This window comes from Pangasianodon hypophthalmus, chromosome 1 (genome assembly GCF_027358585.1).
Source record: "Pangasianodon hypophthalmus isolate fPanHyp1 chromosome 1, fPanHyp1.pri, whole genome shotgun sequence".
NCBI lineage: Eukaryota > Metazoa > Chordata > Actinopteri > Siluriformes > Pangasiidae > Pangasianodon > Pangasianodon hypophthalmus.
In genome coordinates, this window is record NC_069710.1 from 13,112,702 (window position 1) to 13,135,951 (window position 23,250).

Consider the following 23,250-nt stretch of genomic DNA (forward strand, 5'->3'; position numbering starts at 1 on the left):
ATATTAACGATACGGAAGCCCGGAAACACAAGTTGTAAAAAAAAAAAAAAAAAAATGTGTAAGTGCCATGTCATTATTTCGACTCAATATCTCATTACTTCATCATAATAACTTATTGCTGATATTTTGACTTGAATTCTTCTTTTTTTTTTAAAATTATTCTTACTATTTCAAGGTTGGTATATCTTCATATTTAATATCTTAACTAACTAATTTAAATTAGTGAGATAACTCACAATAACAATAGCTTGAAATAATTAAGTAATTAAGAAAAAATAATAAAGATTTAAGAGAAGTCCAAGTAATGATTCAGCATTACAATTAAAATAACCACATAATACGCTTCTTCATGATAATATATTTATTTCGACTTACTAAGTCAAAATAACAATATGTTAAGTTAAATTAATGACATAGTAACCTTGAAGTAACTAGTTGTTAAGTCAAAATAACATAGCACTTCAACATAGCAGACGCATCTTTCGGTTCAGTGCTTTCAGTATGTATATATACATACATACATACATTCACACACACACACACATACACACACACACACACATTATATATATATATATACATACACACACACATACGTATATATGTTCTTTTTTTTTTTTTTGCAGTGTCAAATCATTTGAAAACATAAAGAAGGATCCTGTGGGTAGCACTGCTGCCTCACAGCTCCAGAGTCACCGGTTTGACCCTGAAGTTGGGTTATTGAACTTTGGGATGTTCTCTCCCTCTTCTTGTGAGTTTCCTCCAGCTTCCTCCCAAAAGCATGTCAGTGGGTGAAAGTATATGAATAAATATATCTATTATTCTGGTTGTGGTTAATAATAAATGGTAGTAATTGGAGAATTGGGGTCCATTCAATGTTGGATTGTCCTTGTCCATCATCTTAGTAATACAATAGGAAACGAATACACCTAAGAACTTACCTAATAACCTAATCATCTTTTGAAACCAAGTAGAGAAGGTGTCCAAGCCTTTACTTACCGAAGTGAAGTTCTCCGGTCCACAGTCCCTGCCCCGGTACTTGCAGTCCAGAAGCATCTCTTCGATGCTGTGGCTTGTCCTCTGCACAAACTCCAGCATGTTAAATGTCTTGCTTGGAAAAAACTTGCTGTCATCCACTGGTTGTCCCAGGGCAGCCATGAAATCATCGAAGTCGCTCTGTTCCACACCGAGAAGCCCTGCCATCCAAAAAAGATCATTCCGCTGCATCTTGGAGCGCCGGAAACTGTTGTAGTTGCAAAGGGTGATGGCTGGGAAGTACATGACTGGGCTGTCCATCTCGTCCAAGATGGTGACATGAGGATACCGGTAATACTCCATCACTGCTCCAGCTACCTGGTAGAGGAAGATGGAGAGCGAGCTTATGAAGGCAGAAGCCCAGAGCAAGCGACGGATGGTGACTCCTCCAGGCAGGAAGATGTGGCTGAGCCCATGAAGGGTGCAGTTGGCTCCGAAAACGGTGATGTCTGACGGCCGAGGCTGCTCGTCCTCTTCAGGAGTGCCCATGGTTTCAACCGGAGAAACTGGACAGATCCTACGATCCTACCAGAAGGTTTTTGCTGCTGCGACTTGTCGGATGGAATGAACAAGGGTTGTCTGAAACACTAGATGCCCACCCTTGTGCATTTTTGAAGGGCATATTCAGTGCCAGGGTTGAGTTTCTTCAGGGACCACACGTGGTCCCCTAGTGGATCGAATGGAGGATAAGCGCACAGGCCAATTGGAAATCATATACAAAATCAATACAGGCTCTAAATAAATCTAATGGCAGTTTTGAAGCATGGACATCGATTATATTTCATTTCCACATGTTTCCTTTTCATAGGATTCATTTAGTGGATTTAATGGAATGAACTGAGGAAAATGTTTGTCCATGCAAAAATGTCAGCGAGTTTATAGTCTGCCCAAAGCTTTCCATGTCAAACTGATACTGTATACCATTATGTTCTGTACAGCCAAACTAGCATGAAATCCATTATCATCTCGAGCAGTTTCCAGAATGGATCTTACCGCTTTGTTGAAGACAACTGCTATTGTGCAGAGATTGGTCTATAAAATGCTCTACAAAAGATTCACAGTTGGCTGCAGAATGAATAACAAAAGGAAGAATAGTAGCAGTGCATTATTTAAAAAATCGATCTCATTCAATTCATTCTAAAATAATTGGCATTTGCCTAAATAATAGACCTGTCTGAAGATCTTAGGATGGAGTGATTCAGCACCAAATAAAAACCAATACATGAAGTACATAATGACAAAACATAACTATTAGGCAGTGTACTTGTACAGAAATTGTTTCAAGTCCTGGGACCAGAAATACTGCTTGTCCAATGTCAACAATGACATTAAAATTGTCCATAATGAGGTCCACGTGGAGCAATGCTGGATGAAAAAAAAAAAAACTGTACGTCACCAGTTTCAGATGGAATGGGTGGATGCTAGAACCTAAAGGTTCTTAGTGTCACTATTTGATCCACAGAATGAACAAGGGTCGTCAGAAACAAGAGATGCCCAACTTTTTGCATTTTTGAAATCAGTTTAAAGATAAACTCATTATCTTTTATTACTATCTTTAATCAAACTATCTTTTATTATATCACTGCAAGAAAAAGAACGCAGCCATTTTTAAAATTTCTGCAATTCACCATAATGTCACAGGAACTCGATGGAAAGAGTTCTGCTCCCATCTCCTAGACAGAGGCTGTGAATGGACGGTGTCACTTTTCAGCCTGTTCTGGATGTAGATTTAGATCCCTAATGAGCAAGTCAGAGGTGTCAGTGGCGAGGAAAAAACTTCCTGGTACGACATGACAAAGAAACCAGACTCAGAGAACTCATCGTCTGGATGACACCCTGGATAGTGAGATTATGAATCATTACAGTATACAGGTGGAGAAGAGTAAAGACAAACAGCGGTAAGTGTGTTAACAGGATTTTCCACAGCAGCAGTTTTGAGTGCTGTTTTGTTTTCCAGCATTTGCATTTTCGGTCCAAGAACATGTGTTGCATTTTTTTCCCCATCCATGAGACAAAGAAATGGATGTCTTACTGCTCACGGGAAACTAAACATCTGGATCTGACTTGTCTTGTTTCCACCGATTCCAATATTTAGGTTCATTTGTAAGTTTAAAAACTTAAATGTTTATAGTTTTTCTTTTCTCAACATTGAAACTTAGAAGACATGCATTTAAGCAGTCAAAGACCCATCTCAGGCAACAATGCATCCATGCTAATGATATCTGGACATTCTAATGATTTACTCAAAATTTTTTAAATGTATGATTTACCTCCTATCTATCTATAATTTGGGTAAAAGGGTTGACCACCTCAGTTAATATCACAATATCATTAAAAATAAAGAGAACACATGTTCATCAGGAAATTGAGGAATGATGCTACTTCCTGTTGAAACAGTGACTTGTGGAATATTCCAAATATTTCAAGGGGGTGAATGTGTTCAGGTAACAAGGTTGAGTGATTGAACTAAAACATACTTTTTTCATAATGCACAACTTGTGGAAAAGGCTGTTTCAAGCACAAGATTCAGACCTTAAGGCAAAATAAAAATATATATGTTTATACATGATGATGATATGTTTTTTTTTTTTTTTTTTTTTATATGTCAATGTAAAGAGTTGATATAGCTGGCTGGAACAGGGATAAATGCTTTTTATTACCATTTTAAGTTATTTATCTGAAGCATACACATTTGTTGTTGTGAAGGACATTTAACCACTGTTTAAAATGTTTTCCTTTCCTCCTTTACATTACATACAGATTTGTAAGTGTAGTATCAGATATAACACAATATCAGAGAGACACAGTGACACACGATTCTCCGGAAGGTGAAACATATTATCTAGGATCTAATTACAGAAAGGTAGGGGCAGTCTGGTAATATGATCATGTAAAGATAGTCAAATGCATCCATTAAGGAAGGACAAGAGTTCGATCAAGGACAAGGCATTTAATGTAATGTGTTAAGTGAAAATCTTAAGTCAGACAACTTCCCATCCTGCAATACACCACGTTAACTCAGCTCCCGAGTGGATTTGCTGAAATTACCTTAAGGCACATTGCACACTGAAGCTCCTCTTACTGAAAACTCTGATTTCACACAGCTTAGCCAAAAAAAAAAAAAAAAAAGTCACAGGAGATTACCTACTTTTGGATTTAGACTCATTCTTGGTTTATAGCACATGTATCTTAAGAGGTTATTAATGGGCTCTTATCTGCTGAGCATGTTATTCTCCTTATGGAAAATGACATACCTTTCACATGGAATCATATATCTTCCAAACATGGCCTGCATCTGAATAATTTACACGTGAAAATTAATTGTGAAAAAAAAAAACGAATATTGAGAAAACCGTGTGGAAAAACTGTACGTGAAATTTGAATGAATGAATTGCACTTAAAAACAGCAACAAAAAAAAAATCACACATTAAAATCAGTTGTGAAAATATAAAGACATGCCCTACATTTTAAAAATTGCATGTTAAAGTAAATGGATCATGTGTAAGAAAAAGCACGTTTAAAAATAAATGAATTGTGGAAAAAAACACACGTGAAAAAAGAATCATGTAAAAAATAACGTGAACAAAAATGATTTCTGCAAAAAATCATGTGAAAAATGATTTTATAAAAAAAATAAATAAATTTTTTTTATAAAGATCACATGAAAAATGAATAGAGTCAAAATTTCATGTAAACAAAAATTAATCAGGCAAAAATCACATGTGAAAATCAAATCATCGTGTAAAAATCACACATGAAAACTGAATTGTAAAAAAAATTACATGTGAACAAAAGTGAATAGTGCAAAAATCACGTGAAAAATTATTTGAAAGAAAAAATACATGAAAATGAATTGTGTAAAAAATTACATGTGAAAATAAATGAATCATTAAAAAAATCACATGAAATAAGCTTTAAAAAGTTGACATGTGAAAATAAAAAAGACATGCCTAGCACATGACATATTAATGTGTGAAAGTAAATAAATGATATGGAAGATTCATATTTCACACATCAATCATGTCGGGGTTGAGCCGGAGCACTGAAAGCAGTCTTCATCCAAAAGAAATTTCTGTGCATGATTTAAGCTGATCACTGAAGCCCAGCAAACTCGCTCATACCACAGGCAATAAAGCACTTTACTAACATCAGCATTTTCGGACCCAAATATGCTTTTCTCCCTCTCTGTAATGCAAGAGAAACCCGCTGCATTCACACGTGTTCAGATTGCTGATCTCTACAGGGGCTTAGCTTCAGCATCACACCCTCATGATCGCTGATATGTAGGAAATGTCAGTGCCAGCCCCTGAAAGAATCCATACTGAGGCGGCTCGAGTGCTAACTAGTCAGGAATTATTGCGCAATATGCATGTCAGTTAGAAATAAAGCATAATATTGTTAGCGTACGATCTCTAATCAGTTTAATTGAGTTACTATGCTAATGTTTTGGCATCAGCCATCAATATCAGTCAACAGCCACAGCAAATTAATGCAGTGTATTATAGCCTGCTTGTTAATGTAATGGCTTTTCTAGTACATCAGCACATGCGGGGTGAGATCGGAGCGAATCAATACTGCCGTCTGCTGGCCACCGCAGCGCACAATCAATCCTAGCTCTTCCAACCCTTAATGGAAAAAAAAAAATAAATCACACATTTCACATGTGACTGTGTGAGTAATATGTGACTATAGGTGGATTTCAACATGTTATGCCCTGGAATTCAAGTACACACGTGACATCAGGTGAATAATGTGATTCCGTGTGCAAAAAATTATTCATCCAAGAAAATCACATTGGGGAACTGAAAACACATGCCCCATGTGTGAAAGTGCACATAAATAAGTGAAAAAATCTGGTATAAAAAAAATCAGAAGTAATGAAAATAAATAAATCATGAAAATTTCATGCCACAATCAATGAATCGTTTAAAGATCACATGAAAATAAGTGAATCATCTAAAGATCCCATGTGAAAAATGAACTACGTGAAAAACAAATCATGAAAATAATCATGTGTAGAATTTCCTGTGAAAAACAAATCATGTAAAGATCACATGTTAAACAAATTGTGTAAAAATCATGGGAAAACGAATGAATCGTGAAAAACCAAATGTGTAAAGAATGATGTGAAAATTGAATAATGTAAGTGTGTAAAAATCACAAGTGGAAATAAATGAATCGTGTAAAAATAACAAAGGAAAAATAAAACCACAATTTTGTTGAAATAAATGTGAGAAACATAAGATGTGAAGTGTCTAAAAACCATGTGTCATCGTGTGATTATGGGACTTTTCTGTAGGGGAAACACAAAGGAGTATATTGTTTAGACAATGTTAGAAATAAGCAGCTTGGTACAATGCTTCCACCATTTGTGTCTCGTGGACAGTCCTGTGCTACCTGCTGATTGCTAAACACCAGGATCTCATTCAGAAAGTGCAGCCAGAGTGTCACAGACTAGCATGAGCAATCACGCAGAATACAAACTCGGATCACCAGGGCTTCTTCAAAAGGTCGCTCGCATAAACACACCGCTCCAGTGCAGCGAAACTAATTAACCAGTGTTTGAAAAGAAATGAGATGACTTTTCATCCCGATGAGATTTGTAGATTTGAGAGGGAACTAATTTAAAAATAAAAGAGAGCAATTTGAGTACGCAGCTTTCTGCGCTACTGCTATCGTGAATCGTTTTGGGGCAGAGGTACAAACGGAGAGTAAAGACTAAGATTGTTCTCATGATAGAAAATATTGCATTAAAATGAGGGGGAAAAAAAATCACATTTTAATTTATCTATTCCACATCCAACAGTGGTAAAAAAGCATCAAAGAACAAAATTTATCGAGCATAAAGGTGCTAAAATTGCTAACAAAACAAAAAATCCTAGCAGGCAGACAGAAGAAACAGAATTTTACCACAAAAAATGGTAAATCAATGAACGAGGGAGCTAATTTTTTCCCCAGATGTAGGTCTCTCCCATATTGCTATAACAAGGGGTCAAAAATCATACATGCTACATCTAAAACACAAATGTTACTGTCCTACCTCTGGATAACTTTTCACACAGTGTTAGGTCACTTCAGTATCTCAAAAATGCAATGGTTTAGCCACAGTGCTATGGTTTGCTAACAGTGATACAGGAAACACCTCAAAACGACACTTTTCTGCTTTTTGAGCTGAAGCAGCTATCAGACCAAAAGGTGGAAGTGTCTCCACTTTCACCTTCTGACTTTCTCTAGGTGAACTCTGACCTGTGAATTCACAAACCTCTGTCTTGTGAGCCAATAGGAGAGCAAGTGGGTGAGAATGCGATATCGCTATTTAGGAAAAAAAAAAATATGAAGGGATTTGGCCTGACTGTTTTCTTACTTTTGCTTGGTGAATGTCTTTTAAAAACCAAAACAAAACAAAACAGCAATCTTGTCCACAGACATGCTAGGGTTTTGTGGTAATTTCTTTTTCTATTTGCCTGCTAAGATTTTCTTGTTAGATATTGGCACCTTTGAGAATTCATGAGCCATGGTTTTGTGAACCAAAAAACAACAAGTAGTACTGTGTTTGGTTGGTAAAATGGTAAAATGGAGGAGCGGCTAATTATTAAGTAGCATCACACCAGATTTTTTTTTTTGCCTCATTGTTTTCGCATTGTTACTTGGCTTTTCCTGTGTCTTGTACGGATTTTCCTTTTAGCAACATTAGCAGATCTGGAGAATGGCGTGAATGGTGCAGATGGCTACTGGGCAAGGAAGAAGCAAGAGAGAGAGAGAGAGAGAGAGAGAGACGAGAGCTTATTAAATGGAAAGGCAGGTGGGAGTAAACATATTCTACCAACTCTCACCGTCTGCAAGGGGCCAGGCAAACAAGCACACAACCCACACACTCATTCTACATGACCTGTGAGTTTTCGAGGGCCATCAAAACAGATCCTTTCCTCAAGCGCTTCAGGAGAGAAAAATGAAGGCGAAGCTCGAATTGCATCACACAGCTCGTCGACATAATGCGTAGGATTCGTTGTGCCAGTGGTGTTAATTTTAAAAAATACGTATCTAGCATGGGGTATAAATCTGCATCTAATAATGTTAATCTATTCGTAGATGTTTATGATTCATTTTAGTCTTTTGACCACAAAAGCCCAAGCGGGTATAGCTTTAAAACCTTTTTCATAGGAGCCACTGCATTTCAGTAAAATGTCCTGGGGGTGTTTAGTTTAACAATAATATAGTTTCTCATGAATAGTTCCTGACATTTCACATTTTAAAAAACAGATTATACACAACTTCTATTCAGAAGTAGCAAATGGAAAACATACTTTGTACATTTATACTGTTTGACATGCCTATTTTTTTTTTTTTGAGCGTGATGGCTACCATACCAAGAATTTATTCATGAACATGGGCCTGTTTAATGCCTCAGCCCATAATTTTTACCCTCTTAAAAAAAAAAAGGATAATCCTAAGTAGTATCTTTTAAAAATGGCTTTCAGCATATTGAGAGTATAAAACATGCTCATGGTATGGCCATGCTAACTTTACTCTAATGTTAGTCAGTTATGTGACCACTCATGGGTAAAATAACCATGATCTTTCTGGAGAATATGCAAGACTTCCTTATGATTTTAATAAAATAAAAGTTGTTAGTTTTGTCAAATTGCTATAGTACAATCATTTCAGAATGTGCCGTATTAAAACATTCATCTTTCGGGATCTTAACAGTAACTCCACTTCATCACACCATGTCTGTTTGAACAGCACATCAGATTTGTTGTATAAATGCCTATATCAAATATGTCTTGGAAATACTGTTTAGACTAATAGAGTAATATTAGAAATCAGACAAAACAAGCTAATCAAATCCTAATGAATGTGCCATCACCCTCAAAACAGTTGTTAGTTTAGCTAATCCAAATGATGACACATCCGAGACATGTTTTAATCACAGGTTTGTTTAGCACCCTGACAAAACAGAGAACAAACCGAGTGAAACAAAGACGTGACAGATAATTTGGGACATTTGGAGCTAATCACAGGCCCTGAAATTGGAAGCATGCATCTGAGAAGAAACAAGCTCATCACTTGTCAGTCTAAAGAATATAATATTAATTATGTTACTGAAATAGTTCCAGCAATGTCCTCATTTAACCTGGCACCATACAGTATACACCATATAAACGAGGAGGTGGAGACACAAAAGACACCATAAAATAAGAATTAGATGACCTTTCGTGATTTAGGATTCAAGTAAAATCGATCACGATGGGGATTTGTTTCCCCAAAAAATTACAATTTCACGCGTCACTATGTACGTGATGTATTTTTGATTTATTTCAAAGTCAGGGTAAAGTCGCAGTCCTACTCCCCTGCATGAGTCACCTAAATTAAAGTGTCCTTATCTTTTCCTCTCACATGGAACACGGTCAAGCAGCTCCTCCAAGCCAAATTTCATGACGATAGGTCTGAAATTAAATTTTATGGAACGAGGAATTACAAGCTTTCACGTCTGGAAACCATATCTATGCTGCTTTACAACCAAATCAGAATTAAGGTTATGCAGAGCTCTTCATGGGCTAATTTCATGTACAGTATATTTTAGACTTATTGCAAAAAACAAAAAAAAACTGTTTTTTGTTTGAAGATGGGGAGAAAAAAAACCTTAAATTGCCCACTTTGGTTTCACTTTTAAGGAAATCATATCTGTCGTTTTTAATTAAGGAAAACCTTAGTGTGTTGTGTGTCATCGTGAATGAGCTGTTACTATAGAGTTAGTATAAATGTGTGATTTGCCTTGCAACTACTGTCAGAGCTGCTGTTATACATCAACACTTCCTAACACTCATAAGACTTAAGAATTCAACAGCATTGTGGTGTGAAGAAGAATATGAAAGGAGGCGACATTTAAGAGCAAGTTAGACCATTGACTGGAAAGTGAAATGACTGTTTCAGTGTCACAGGAAAAGATATAGGAGGTGAACTAAATAATAGAAATAGAGCTGAATTACGATTACAAAAGGCAGCTACGCAGAGGAGTTGTTTGTTTGAATGCCAAGTACCTGTGTGTCAGATATAAAACAGATACAAGAATGAGCCAATTTCAAAGCAACGTGGCAACTGAGTTCGAAACAACTCATAATTCAGCTTACAAAATCTAACAAATTATGTAAAAGGTCTTTAAAATTATCTCACAAACGTAATCAGCAAATAGGAATCGTGCTGGTAAGTCAAACATCGCAACCAACTCTTAACCGTTCTTGTTTATCCATAAAGGTATCTCCTGGGAATCATTAAATACAACGAGGAGTTTCCAAGAATGAGACCATTTTACAGAATGAAATGCGTCCTGTGGTGAAAACACTCGCTACATTAGTGAAAACACTTGCTACATTACAATCACTCATCCTATAATGTAATTAAACTGTTGAATGATACATAAAACTGAAGAAATAAATGTAATTAAAAAAATAACCAAAGGGCTATGCACCACATTATGCACCACATTATCTATGCACCCTGATTCAGACCTACACACCTCCATGTCAACATACAGTAAAGGAGACAGGATTATTTATGCTCTCAGGGCTGTAGTCAACCCAAAAATTAGTCCAATAGTTATGTAGCGAAAATTGCTTTGTGGCTTGATTAAGTTGTGTGTACAAGTAACCATCGGAGCATGATACGAAATAATAGGACACGCTGAATCAAGTGCTATTCTATAGGCAGCTGAATAATGACAATAGAAATCATATATTCAGTAATTAAGTAAATAGTTAAATATTTGAACGGGGAAAGTGTTCAGTGTTGGGTTATACGGTTCATTCCTCCGAGGCTTCCAGATTGTTCTTGAGGAGAAATGTCTGAAACTGGGTTTTTCAAGAACATCTAGACCAACTCTTTACCCCAAAGCCCATACAAAATCAGGGATAGAAAATTCGGACTGAAGAAGCAAATTCTGTTTTTCATGTGGTCTAACATAAAAACAAGACAATTTAAAAATGAAATAAAGACTAATGATGATGCATGAAGGTGAAAATGGTGAGCATTGAATCTAAACAAATCCAACAGAAGTCTAGTATTGCTGATATATTGCTGTATGAATAGTCCTAGTTGTAATGATCACAAAATATTGCTTCCACATCCTGTAAAATAGCACTTGATCCAGCACATCATATTAGTGAGCTTTTTTTTTAATCTCATGTTTTGACAGTTAATGCAGCGACAGTTTTCTCCTTTTCAGCATTATTTGGTCTTCTATAAGTTTTTTTTTTTTTTTACATGTGTATTTTAACATTGATAAAGGCATAGGAATGATCGGTGTGCACAGGAAGCTAAGCTGATTGAATACTGTTGCCTTCAATGCTTTTTGTACACAGTCCAGGCATGAGAGATAAATTGACTTCACACACCACTGATTATCAATGCTACACTGTGTGCTGGGACTCATTCATCAAGACCTCCTCAGGCAAGACCTCTTCACAAGCGAGAAGGTTTTCAAGCATGCCCTGTTGTGGCAGAACCGCGTTTCTCCTGTCAGCAAACAGCCTCTATTGCTCTTCCTTAAACAGCAGCATGGAGGATGTAGATTTTGCTGCACTGTCCAAAGAGACTATTTTAAATCCGCTGCCACATTACCGACAAAAGCGAAGGCAATTTACAGTCATTTTAAAGGTTTAAGACCATGCAGTGATGATATCAGGCAGCTCTGTGCTTCAGCGCAAAAGGCCCGAGTTTGTGACAGCAAATAATTACCTCAGGCTAACACAATGTGTGGAAATAAGGGGAAAAAAGCTGCCTGTGCAGGGAAACACCAGGTCAGCTCCATCAATCATGGATGATGTAAGGACCTCAGTATGAAAAATGATCTAAAGTGTATTGAAAATAAACTATACTAAACACTAAATGACTCAAAATAATATAGCCTGCAGGTCACTCAACGTGTATGTCAACAACCATCTGTCGTTTTTGTGTTGAAAGTTCTTATGTCCCCCCCCATGATTTTAAATATGTGTAACTTCATATTCATATGCCAGGGAAACAGGATGTGGTTAAAGGCAAAAACAGAGATTATTTCAATCACCTGTGTGTAGTTGACACTTCTGAGGGTGCCAGATTTTTCTTAAGTAGAAAATGTTGTTTTTCAATAGCACCTAGACCGCTACAAGCACTTGCCTTAAACATGAAAAGGAAAAAAAAAGAAAAAGAAATAAATATCTAATAGGAGTCTAGTATATTTTCGATATATTGCTGCATGTTGTTGTTGTTCTTTCAGCTGCTCCCGTTGGGGTTTCCACAGCAGATCATTGGTCCACATATTTGATTTGGCACAGTTTTATGCTGGATGCCCTTCCTGATGCAACCTTTCCGCAATTGTATCCAGGCTTGGGACTGGCACTTGTCCTCCAGGGACCACAATATATTGCTGCATGAATAATTAGAATCATTGCAAATTTAACAATATGGCTTCCACCCTCATTATTCAGCAGCTTATAAAATAGCACTTGATCCAGCACATTGTATTATTTTGCATTTTAGTTACAGTGCAGCATTAATGAAGTCATGAGGTACTAAATTGCGGCTATGAAATCGTAATGTGTGAGCGGGATTTAGGCAGTTTTAATCGTGATCATTTGATTTGTATAATTAATAAAATAATGTCAAAGTTTTTGCTAATTCAATGCCCTCTCCTATGAAGAAAATGTGCCCACGTTTTGAAGAACAAGCTGACCAAGCACTCGTGCTAAGCTTGCTGCTCACTTTAATTATAGCTCCTAATTTTAATTCATAAAAAAAAAAAGATAAGTGATCTATGTCCTCAGTGTGCAAAAAAAGTTATTGCTGTGGACTTTAAAGGGGCGACACTTAATTATATAGTATAGAATACAGTCGTATTCATGTATTTAATATTAGACTTGAAATGCATTTCATAGTTTTTGGGTATCTACAGCCAAAACATAAATTACAGCATGACATATTGTAGATACATCTGTCAGACAGTGGCCTGCTTGCGCAAGAAAAAAAAAGTCCAATGTCAGAATTGCATGCAACTGAGACACGCCTCTGGTTTGAGCAAACTCCAGTGTCATATTGTGGAGTGAAGACAATAATGCATGGGACTCCTAATTAAACGTCATGCAACATTTTCGTGTATATATATATATATATATATTTTATTTCCTCTGATATGCTTGCAGGCCAATAATAAAACTCTGGTAAAAAGCTTAGGTTTAATTTATGCCACATGAAAAATGTGCAGAATTATTTACTTTTACATTTTAACTTCAGCCTTATGAACAAACCAAGAAAAATTTTTTATCATTTAGACCTCCATAAACTCGTTTTTCGAAATCAGTACAATGCTTTGCCTAGAAAACATGTTGCAATGGAAAAAACAGTTTTCTAAAATTGATCCTCCGGTTTTAGGCTCAAACACTGACAGAGCAATTTGCTTGCCACAATGGATTTGAAGCTAGATATATGACTTATTTCCACAAACCAGCAGACACTATCAAAAAAAAAAAAAAGAGAGAAAGAAAGAAAGAAAGCTGATGAGGCAGACAGAGGCTCTTTCAACATCCTCTTTGTATTTTTCCCCCTCTTTTTCTCCACTGAACAAAGATACTGGCAGGTGTTGTGAGCACAGGATGGCTGAGAAGTGAAACAAGGCTCTTACAGTGTGCTGTTATGAAGCTAAAATGATACCACGAGAGCTAGGTGAAATCTATTTGCATGGTTAATGTGTACTCTTCATTACAGAACAGGAATTTAGGCACTTGTGCAGCTACTAGGTGTAATCCTAGCATGCTTAATCAGCAAAGACAATTTTCTTCATATAAAGATAATTGCAAGCTTTTATTAGAGGAATCTCAGAGAGCTATTTTAGTGTCTCCTTTTGTTACATTTATGATGCATCAAAACCACAAGTCTTTTAAATGTGAACAGTGGCATCTAGAGCTGTATGTTTGTCTCATCGATTTGATAAGCATCAGGGACCACAGCAGCACGTCTGATTTCCAGCAGCGCCGCTTCCTGCTTTCCCAGCCATCTCTCGGGGAGCTCACAGACGCCGAATACAAATGATGTGTGATATTTAAACGGCTATAACATTTGCAGAGCCCAAACAAGTTCACGCTCGCACAGGTCTCAGTGTGCCAATAAACACATGCATATTACCAATGAGTAGGCCATCCTGGGGGGTTCAAAACATTACCCTCTCTTTAAGGATTGTGGTCCAGGGGGCTCCGGTTCTGACGTGTTATGGAGAAATAAATTAATCATGTCACAGTCATCAAATCACTCATATCACCATGCTCATACAGAGGAACAGCAGCTCTAATCATGAGTTCAGCTGTACTTCAAAGCACAGATTTATGCTGTATTATGTATGGTGGATGTACAGTACAACATAAATAAAACGCAAACAAATGTGTAATAGTTGTTATGGTGATGTTTTCTGTAAATGTTTATTTAACCTTTATGGAAGGAGTCTTCAGTCTCAGTGATAAAGCTGTAACTGTAACGGTTACAGCAGTCTTCAGGACAAAAGGAGTTTATACTTTGTGGTTTCTTGATAACATGGCAAGCTGCATTTTTGTCTTATTAAAAAAAAAAGGCTGGTGAGGGAACGACTGTTTCTACCTGAAACATACCTATAACGTAAGTGGTACCGGAAACAAACTCGTTTTGCAGACGTTCCACAACATTAAACGTAACTACGTTTACTAGTTATGTTAACGTTAATCAATTTAAAAAAGCTAATTGTTACCAAATTGCAGTGAGAGGAATAAAACATTTCAGGATGCTGTTAGGGCGGTAACTGTGCCCACTGTAGCCTCAGATTCCTGTTCTTGGCTAACAAGAGTGGAACCCGATGTGGTCATCATCTAGGTCTGATGTGTTGTGCGTTCTGACTCTGCTTTTCTGTTCAGCAAGGTTGTTAAGAGTGCATAGTTACTGTCAGCTCAAACCAGTGTAGCCATTCTCTTCTGATCTCACTCATCAGCAAGGCATTTCTACCTCCAGAACTACAGATGTTTTATTTATTTTTTCTTCACCATTCGGTATAAACACTAGAGAATTTCAGGAGAATGAAACTGGCACCATCTACCATGCCATGATCAAAGTCAAATTTTTCCTGATTCTGATGCTTGATAAGAATATTATTTAAAAGGTCTTGACCTGTATCTACATGATTTTATACATTGAGCTGCTGCCACATGACTGGGTGACTGGATAAATGAGCAGGAGTACAGATGTTCCTATTAATATGGAACTGTAGGAGTTAAATCAATCACAAATCTACCTCCTATAGCCAACCTGAAGGTCCTGCTAGCTTGTTTTCATTGTGCTGTTAATTATTTCAGAGAATCATATATACAGTCAGGTCCAGAAGTATTTAGACAATGACAGACTTTTTGTGATTTTGCCTTTATACACCACCACACTGGATTTGAAATAAAACAATCAAGATGTGATCAAAGTGTAGACTTTCAGCTTTATTTTAAGAGGTTCCACAAAAATATGGTATTTACCATTTAGGAATTACAGCCATTTTCAACAAAGTACCTCCATTTTCAGGGGCTCAAAGGTATTTGGACAATTGACTGATGAAGTTAATTGACCAGGTGCATCAATTAACCCATTCCCTCGTTACTTCAAGACAAATGAAGCAGATAAAAGGTCTGGAGTTGATATCAGGTATTGAGTTGGCATTTGGCAGCTGTTCGATTGGAGCTACCAATATGAAGTCCAAAGAGATCTCAATGCAAGTGAAGGAGGCCATCATTAGGCTGAAAAAACAACATAAATCTATAAGAGAGATAGCAAAAACCTTAGGTGTGGCCAAAACAACAGTTGGGTACATTCTTTAAAAGAAAGAAAGCACTGGTGAGCTCAACAACATCGAAAGGCCTGGAAGACCACGGAAGACAACTAAAGTGGATGATCGCAGATTCCTTTCCTTGGTGAAGAAAAACCCCTTCACAACATCAACAGATGTCAAGAATACTCTGGAGAAGGTAGGCGTATCATTGTCAAAATCTACAATCAAGAGATGCCTTCATGAATGTAAATACAGAGGGTTTACAACAAGGTGCAAACCACTGGTAACATTCAAGAACAGGAAAGCCAGATTAGACTTTGCCAGAAAACATCTAAATAAAGCCTCCCATGTTCTGGAATAAGATTCTTTGGACTGATGAAACCAAGATTAACTTGTACCAGAATGATGGGAAGAGAAAAGCGTGGTGAAAGAAATGAACAGCTCACGATCCAAAGTATACCACATCATGTGTCAAATATGGTGGAGGCAGTGTTATGGCATGGGAATGTATGGCTGCTAATGGAACGGGCTCACTGGTGTTCATTGATGATGTGACTGCTGAAAGAAGTAGCAGGATTAATTCTGAGGTGTATAGGGCGATACTCTCTGCTCACATTCAGCCAAATGCTACAAAACTGACAGGACGCCGTTTCACAGTGCAGGTCAATAATGACCCTAAACATACTGCGAAAGCAACTCAAGACTTTTTCAAGGCAAAGAAATGGAATATTCTTCAATGGCCAAGTCAGTCGCCTGATCTCAACCCAATAGAGCATGCTTTTCACTTACTGAAGACAAGTCTGAAGGCAGAAAGACCCACAAATAAGCAGCAACTGAAGGTTACAGTTGCTAATTTACAATTATGTCACTTTGTCCAAATACCTTTGAGCCCCTGAAAATGGAGGTACGTTATTGAAAATGACCGTAATTCCTGAATGGTAAATGCCATATTTTTGTGGAATCTCTTAAAATAAAGCTGAAAGTCTACACTTTGATCACATCTTGATTGTTTTATTTCAAATTCATTGTGGTGGTGTATAAAGGCAAAATCACAAAAACTCTGCCATTGTCCAAATACTTCCGGACCTGACTGTGTATATATATATATATATATTTGTGTGTGTGTGTGTGTGTGTGTACAGGCCTGTAGCCATTAGCCCCTGACAAATGAACTAAAGACATAATGTGTGTTACTTTGGTTAATGCTTTTCACTGCCACAGAATATGAAACATTAAGTCTGTACCTAATTTACATTCCAGCTGAAAATTGTCTCCCTTTAGGCCAGAAAGGTCTGACTCAGCAATATGAATGGGATTGACTTGTGCAGAGGAAGCAGAGCTCTACTAGCATGCAGTATGAGAGATCATCACTGTGGGTATCCATCTGAACGTCTGCCACACTGTCCAAAGATTTGTTCAGCTCTGGTACAACCATACAGCATGTTTTGACTCTTTGTCGATTAGTATTCACGTTCTTATTATTGTTTGATCGTGTCGAGTATGGGAGTGTGTTAAGAAATGCAAACATCTTTTGCTCCTCAGCAGCTTTTACATAAATAGAAGAATCACTGTTCATAAAGGTTATGTTATCTGACACATTAACTGGTTTCATTTTGATTTCTGTTAAGATCCGGCATTGCTACAATTTCATCATGACATGGCGTCATATGAATCTGTTGGTTGCACATCAATTCAGTACAAATTCAGCATAATTGTGCTTACTGATATTCCCACCCTTGTGGAAAAAAATCACATACATTTCACGTCAATAATCTGATCATGTGAAAATAAATGAATCCTGTGGGGTGGGGGTGGGAGGGACGGACGTGAAATTAAAAATCTCTTTTAAAAAAAGTTAAAATAAATTAATCATGTGTAAAAAAAAATGACGTGGAAATAATTTTTAGATAATAAATTTTTAAAATAAAAACAAAAATTTATTTTGTACATTAAATTTTTTTTATATATACATTTTTAAAATTATACATTATTTTATTTTACTATATATTTTTATTTATTATTATATATTATTTTTTAAATACATTTTATTTATTTTGCTGTTTATTTATTTCATACTAATTTATTAAACAATGACACATTGTACTTTTTATTCATTTATAGTTGCTTAACATCAAAAAACAGGTTCCTGTTATTGGTTACATTATAGCAGCTATAAACAGTCGTTCCCTCATCAGCCTCTCTTTTCTCTCTCTCGAATTTAATGAGACAAAAAAAACCCTGCCACTGGTTATATTACTGAGAAACCAGGAAGCGTAAACTCCTCTGTCCTGAACACTTTGCTGTCGTGGGAATCTTGAGTGATTGTTAAAAAGCGCTGACACTGGAGACTCCTTCTGTAAATGTAGAATAAACTCATGTCCTACCAAAAAAATGTCAGCACATCAATGAATATAAATGTTATTATTCTGTTTACATTTGGCATCTGCTGTACAAGCCTTTATGCAAGTCATTACTACAGAAACGATAAAATATTAGAACGGCTGCATTAATATAAACCTGTGATTTGCAGTGGCGCTACTGTCAGAGCTGCTGTTACAGAAAATTATATCAACACCTTCTGACCAATCAGATTTGAGAATTCAACAGTGCTGTGGTGGAAGAGATTTGCTTCTTTAAATCTAAGATGATGTTTAAATGGATAAAAGTCAATGGAAATAAATGGTTTATACTAACCAAAGGTCCCACGCACCAAATCGGAGAGCCTGGATCAGCGGAATTTTTCTTCTGCATGACAAAGGGCGGAAAAAATGGAAAAACAGGACAGACAGCTGAATGTGCAGAGGTGCATCACGTCACACTGACTGAATAAAGCGAGATGACTAATCTGGATCTGTTCTCTCTATAGGCCTCAGTAACATATTCTTGTCTGTATAATTATAATTGCAGATATGGGGATCTGCAACAAACGTGGGTTTGAGCTCTGGATTACTGCAAGGCTCACTACAGTTACCTCGGTTTTGCTGTTCTCATGGCAACATTGGGATGCACGCTGTTTAATGTGTGGCCTTAACCTCAGCATGGTAGGCAATAAACAGCTGTAAATGTCACGATTCCACACAAGTAAAACAAGCATGTTTCCAGAAAAACCCTCTGAGCTGTTGTGTTTAAAGAGGTCTTTAAATGGTATGGAAGATTTCTGTTTTATCTTCTAGGTGAAATCATAGCATCATAAATATGCATGTCTAGTGATTTTACTCAAACCCCAGCCATTTTAATAAACGGCCCACATGCTAAGACTTCTTGATTGTCACCTTTGCATACAGTATAGTTTCGGTGGCTGAGAAATTACTTGTTTAATTAGCTAGCTATTGCATAAAACACTTTGAAATTAATCAACAATGGGGTGGTGTGCTCAAATAGAGTGACTGTTACCACCCTGAAGTTAATTATTTTCCTGTATGTCCTGAAGTGATTTATTCCTCTTACACAACAAATTTGCTAACAAATTTTTTATTTATTAAAGAACTACACATCATACTTTTTAATCTGTTTATAGTTACGTTTAATGTTTTGAAAAAAAAAAACAACCTAATTCTTATTACATTATAGCAGCTACAAACATTTATTTCCTCACCAGACTCACTTTTTTCATTCTCTTTTGAAGTAAACAAGACAAATAAACCAAGTTTGTATTGTCACCAAAAGCCACAAAGTGTAAACTCGTCTGTACTAAAGACTAAAAAAAAAGTTGTGTGATTGTTAATCTGGTATTTTTTTTTTGTAAGGAGATGTTTACTAAACGTTCATGGAAGGAATCTCCAGTGTCGGGTAAAGCTGTAAGTTTAAGCTCTCAAACATGTGAAGTTCTTCAACATAGAGAAGTTCATGCTTTGTGGTTTATCAGTATCAGAAAGTTTTTTTTAGAAAAAAAAAAGAGGCTGGTAAGGAAACAAAAAAAAAGTTTTTTCTTTTAAAAAAACAGTAAATGTAGCTATAAATGGATAAAAATTACAAATGTATTGTTCTTTAATAATTAAATTAATGTAAGATGTAATTTATGTAGTTTTCCCAAATATTGTGCTATAATCTTACCTATTTGTTTAAAATTCTGTTACATCTCTGGCTTGTGTATTCAGCCTCTTAATTGTGTCAGGTGTGTTATGGATGTGAAGGAGTCAAAAGGACTCCTTTTCTGCCTGCACGAAATGCAAGCTACTACCAATAAAGCTGTTTAGGTCAAAAAAAAAAAGCCTCTTGGGGTAGGTCCAAATCACTTTATTAATGCTAAATATATCTGAGTGCTGTTAAGACTAATATACTCTTTCCAGCTGTATAAAAATGACAGCTATCTGTCTCTAGGATAGCTTAGAATGCAGTTTGATGCAACCTTGCCTCATTTATAATCCCATTAAATGTGTTTTTAACTGCCAGAGGTGAATGAAAAGATTACTGATTAATATCTGCAAGCTTTTTTCCCCCTAGTAAAACTGGAATGTCCTCATTTCTTAAGTCATGTAAGCATAGCTAATGATGGTGTAGGACGGTGTCTTTGTCTCATTCACTGCATCTACCCTTCAGTTTGATAAGGCTTCTGGATTGTAGTAGACAAGATAACAGTTAGTGTTGTGGTTGCAAAGCTCGAGCGTCCTAGGCTCGATTCTGAGCTCTGGTCATGAATGAGACCTTGTATCATCAGATATACGCAAAGGAAACCATTATAGAAAATCTTTTACGGTACATAGCATTCAGATCTCCAAACACATCCAGTACATCATATCATATTTGAATGGTGTCGTAAGTAAGTATATGATGTACGCAAGACTGAAAGATGAAACAGAAAGTGAAGCAATATCTCAGCAAGGGCTTGATGTCTTGCCTTCAAATTTGTTACATCTCCTTGGGAGCAAGTACTGTTGGTTTCACTGCAAAAAGGAGGGGCCAAAAAATGCTTGGACCCCTTAATTACTTCTTGCAATTATATTATTTACATGTTTATTATTTACATGATTACAAAATAATGTAGGTAATTGAAAATTTAATGCAAAATATTGACATGTACACAATTTGGTTAAGGAACGCAGCTGGTTCGTTGGATGAGGAGGTAGGAAAAATCTATGACAGCTACTTATCAGCTCCTTACAATGCTGTCAATGTTGTTTCACACCAATTCACACTTCCAGACTCTAATTCACACCTCAAGACACCATCAACTGTCATGTGACTTAACTAGTTTCATAGATTTCATAGGTGTGAAATCTCGACATATACTCACCAGCCATTTTATAGTAATACTGGATTGGGCTCATCTCCACCCCCTCCCCTCTCAAAACAGCCACAATTCTTCATGGCATGGATTCCACAAGGTGTTGGAAACATTCCTTTGAGATTCTGGTCCATGTTGACAGGATTGCATAACATGATTGCTGCAGATTTTGTCAACTGCAAATTCATGCTGCAAATCTCCCTTTCTGCCACATTCCAATGATGCTCTATTGGGATCAGATCTGGTGACCAGGGAGGCCATTGACGTACATTGAATTCATTGTCATGTTCATGGAACCAGTTTGAGTCGACCTATGCTGAAAGTGGCCATTATAAGATGAATAAATTGTGGCCATAAAGGGATGCACATGGTCAGCAACAATACACAGATAGTCTGGGGCTTTCCAACAATATTTGCTTTGGTATTAAGGGGTCCAGTGTTTGCCAAGAAAGCATTCCACACACCATTACACCACAACCAGCAGCCTGAACTGTTGACACAAGGCAGACCGAGGATTCATGCTGCTGATGGCAAATTCTACTATCTGCATGTTGCAGCAGAAATAGAAGTTTCCACCTCAATGTTCAGTGTGTTGTGCATCATGAGATGCTTTTCTGCTCACCACAGTTGTAAAGTGTGGTGATTTGCGTTACTATAGCCTTAATGTCAGTCTGAACCAATCTGGCCATTCTACCCTGAACTGTCTCAACAACAAGGCAATTCCACCCACAGAACTATGTTTGTTTTTTTTTTGCACCATTTTGTGTAAACTATAGAGTCTGTTGTGCGTGAAAATCCCAGATGATCATCAGTTTCTGAAATACTCAAACTCTGGCACCAACAGTCAAAAGTCACAGAAATCAAAGATTTTTTCTCCCCAATTTTGATGTTTTATGTGGAAAATTAACTGAAGCTCTTGACCTATATCTGCATGATTTTATGCATTGTGCCAGTGCTACATGACTGCTGATTGGATAACTGCATGAATGAGCAGGGGTACAGGTTTTCCTTCTAAAAGTGGCCAGTGAAGGAAGGAAATGGAAGGAAATTTCAATTCTTCTTACTACAGATCAAATGACTCCCGTTAAAGACTATTCCTTTAGTAGTACTTCTTCGTAAATGTGATTTAGACCACAATGATAACTGACTGTGTATACTGTTAATCCAAGTCTTTATATTCCAACATAATAAAGCTTTACAAACTTTTCCTGCCTGGAGCTCCCTGCCAGCAGAAGTCTTCCTCCTCCAATTATTCTGGGGGTCTTGCGGCGCTGTCTGCTATCTTTCCCACTCAATTCAAACATTTCCCATTTTTCACACATCATCCATGTTAATTATAGCTTTCACAAATGAAATGTCAAACATTTCTTTAATATTGTGATGAAACCTGGTGTATGGGATTGCTGCCAACACTGACAGTGCTTTGTGTAAAGCCCATTACAGAAAATAGTTAATTTTAAAAAAAAATTTACAATACAAAGTGCAATTTTAAAATTGCAGTTCACATTCTCAATCCTGTGAATAAGGTAATCTCTTTAGCTTTCTTTAATTGTTCTTATATCACAGCACTGTGGAATTCTTAACTCTGATTGGTCAGAATATTAACATGCTATTTCGTTATGCTATTTAACATTCTAATATGTTATCAATAACAGAACACCCCCAATTGATTCATTCCTTACTTCATACACACAGTGCATCGAAGCAAGGATTAGAACTAGGGATATTTTTGGACATTCTCTCAGTTAGGATTAATTTGAAACCCCCAGCTGAGATGCGATGTGTTTGACGATCACAGATGTGATAGATCGCATAGCAACATGGTGACAGATGCTGTACTGAACTTCTTAGCCTGCTCATTGTGTTTGGAATGAGACCCACATCTTTCCCATGATGCTCATTATGCCTCTGACTGGAGGATATAAAATGATGTCCTCACATCACATGAAATGGTTCAAAACTTGATGAAACTATCAGTCTTTATAATCTCTATATACAATCAGGTCCATAAGTATTTGGACAGTGACACAATTTTCATAATTTGCCTCTGCACACCACCACAACAGATTTGAAATGAAGCACTGAAGAAAGCTATGGGCTGAAACGTGTGCTCACTGATCTGTTTTAAGTCACTGATCTTTGCACTTTTTTCACTATGCAAGTATAAAATATTGTATATATATTACA

At 36.7% G+C, this 23,250-nt stretch overlaps 1 protein-coding gene across 6 annotated transcripts in view; it reads right to left on the bottom strand.

The window, feature by feature from the left end:
• asic1c (acid-sensing (proton-gated) ion channel 1c) overlaps positions 1–23,250 on the bottom strand; it is an 83,063-nt gene that overhangs the window by 47,761 nt on the left and 12,052 nt on the right. Inside the window, exon 1 of one of the 6 annotated variants that reach the window (XM_026926438.3) lies at positions 1,000–3,170. The exons of the other annotated variants lie outside the window; for them this stretch is intronic. Coding sequence (XP_026782239.1) covers positions 1,000–1,524 — 525 coding nt within the window. The 5' untranslated portion in view covers positions 1,525–3,170. Of the gene's footprint in view, positions 1–999; positions 3,171–23,250 lie in introns of those variants that run through there. 6 annotated transcript variants of the gene reach the window in all.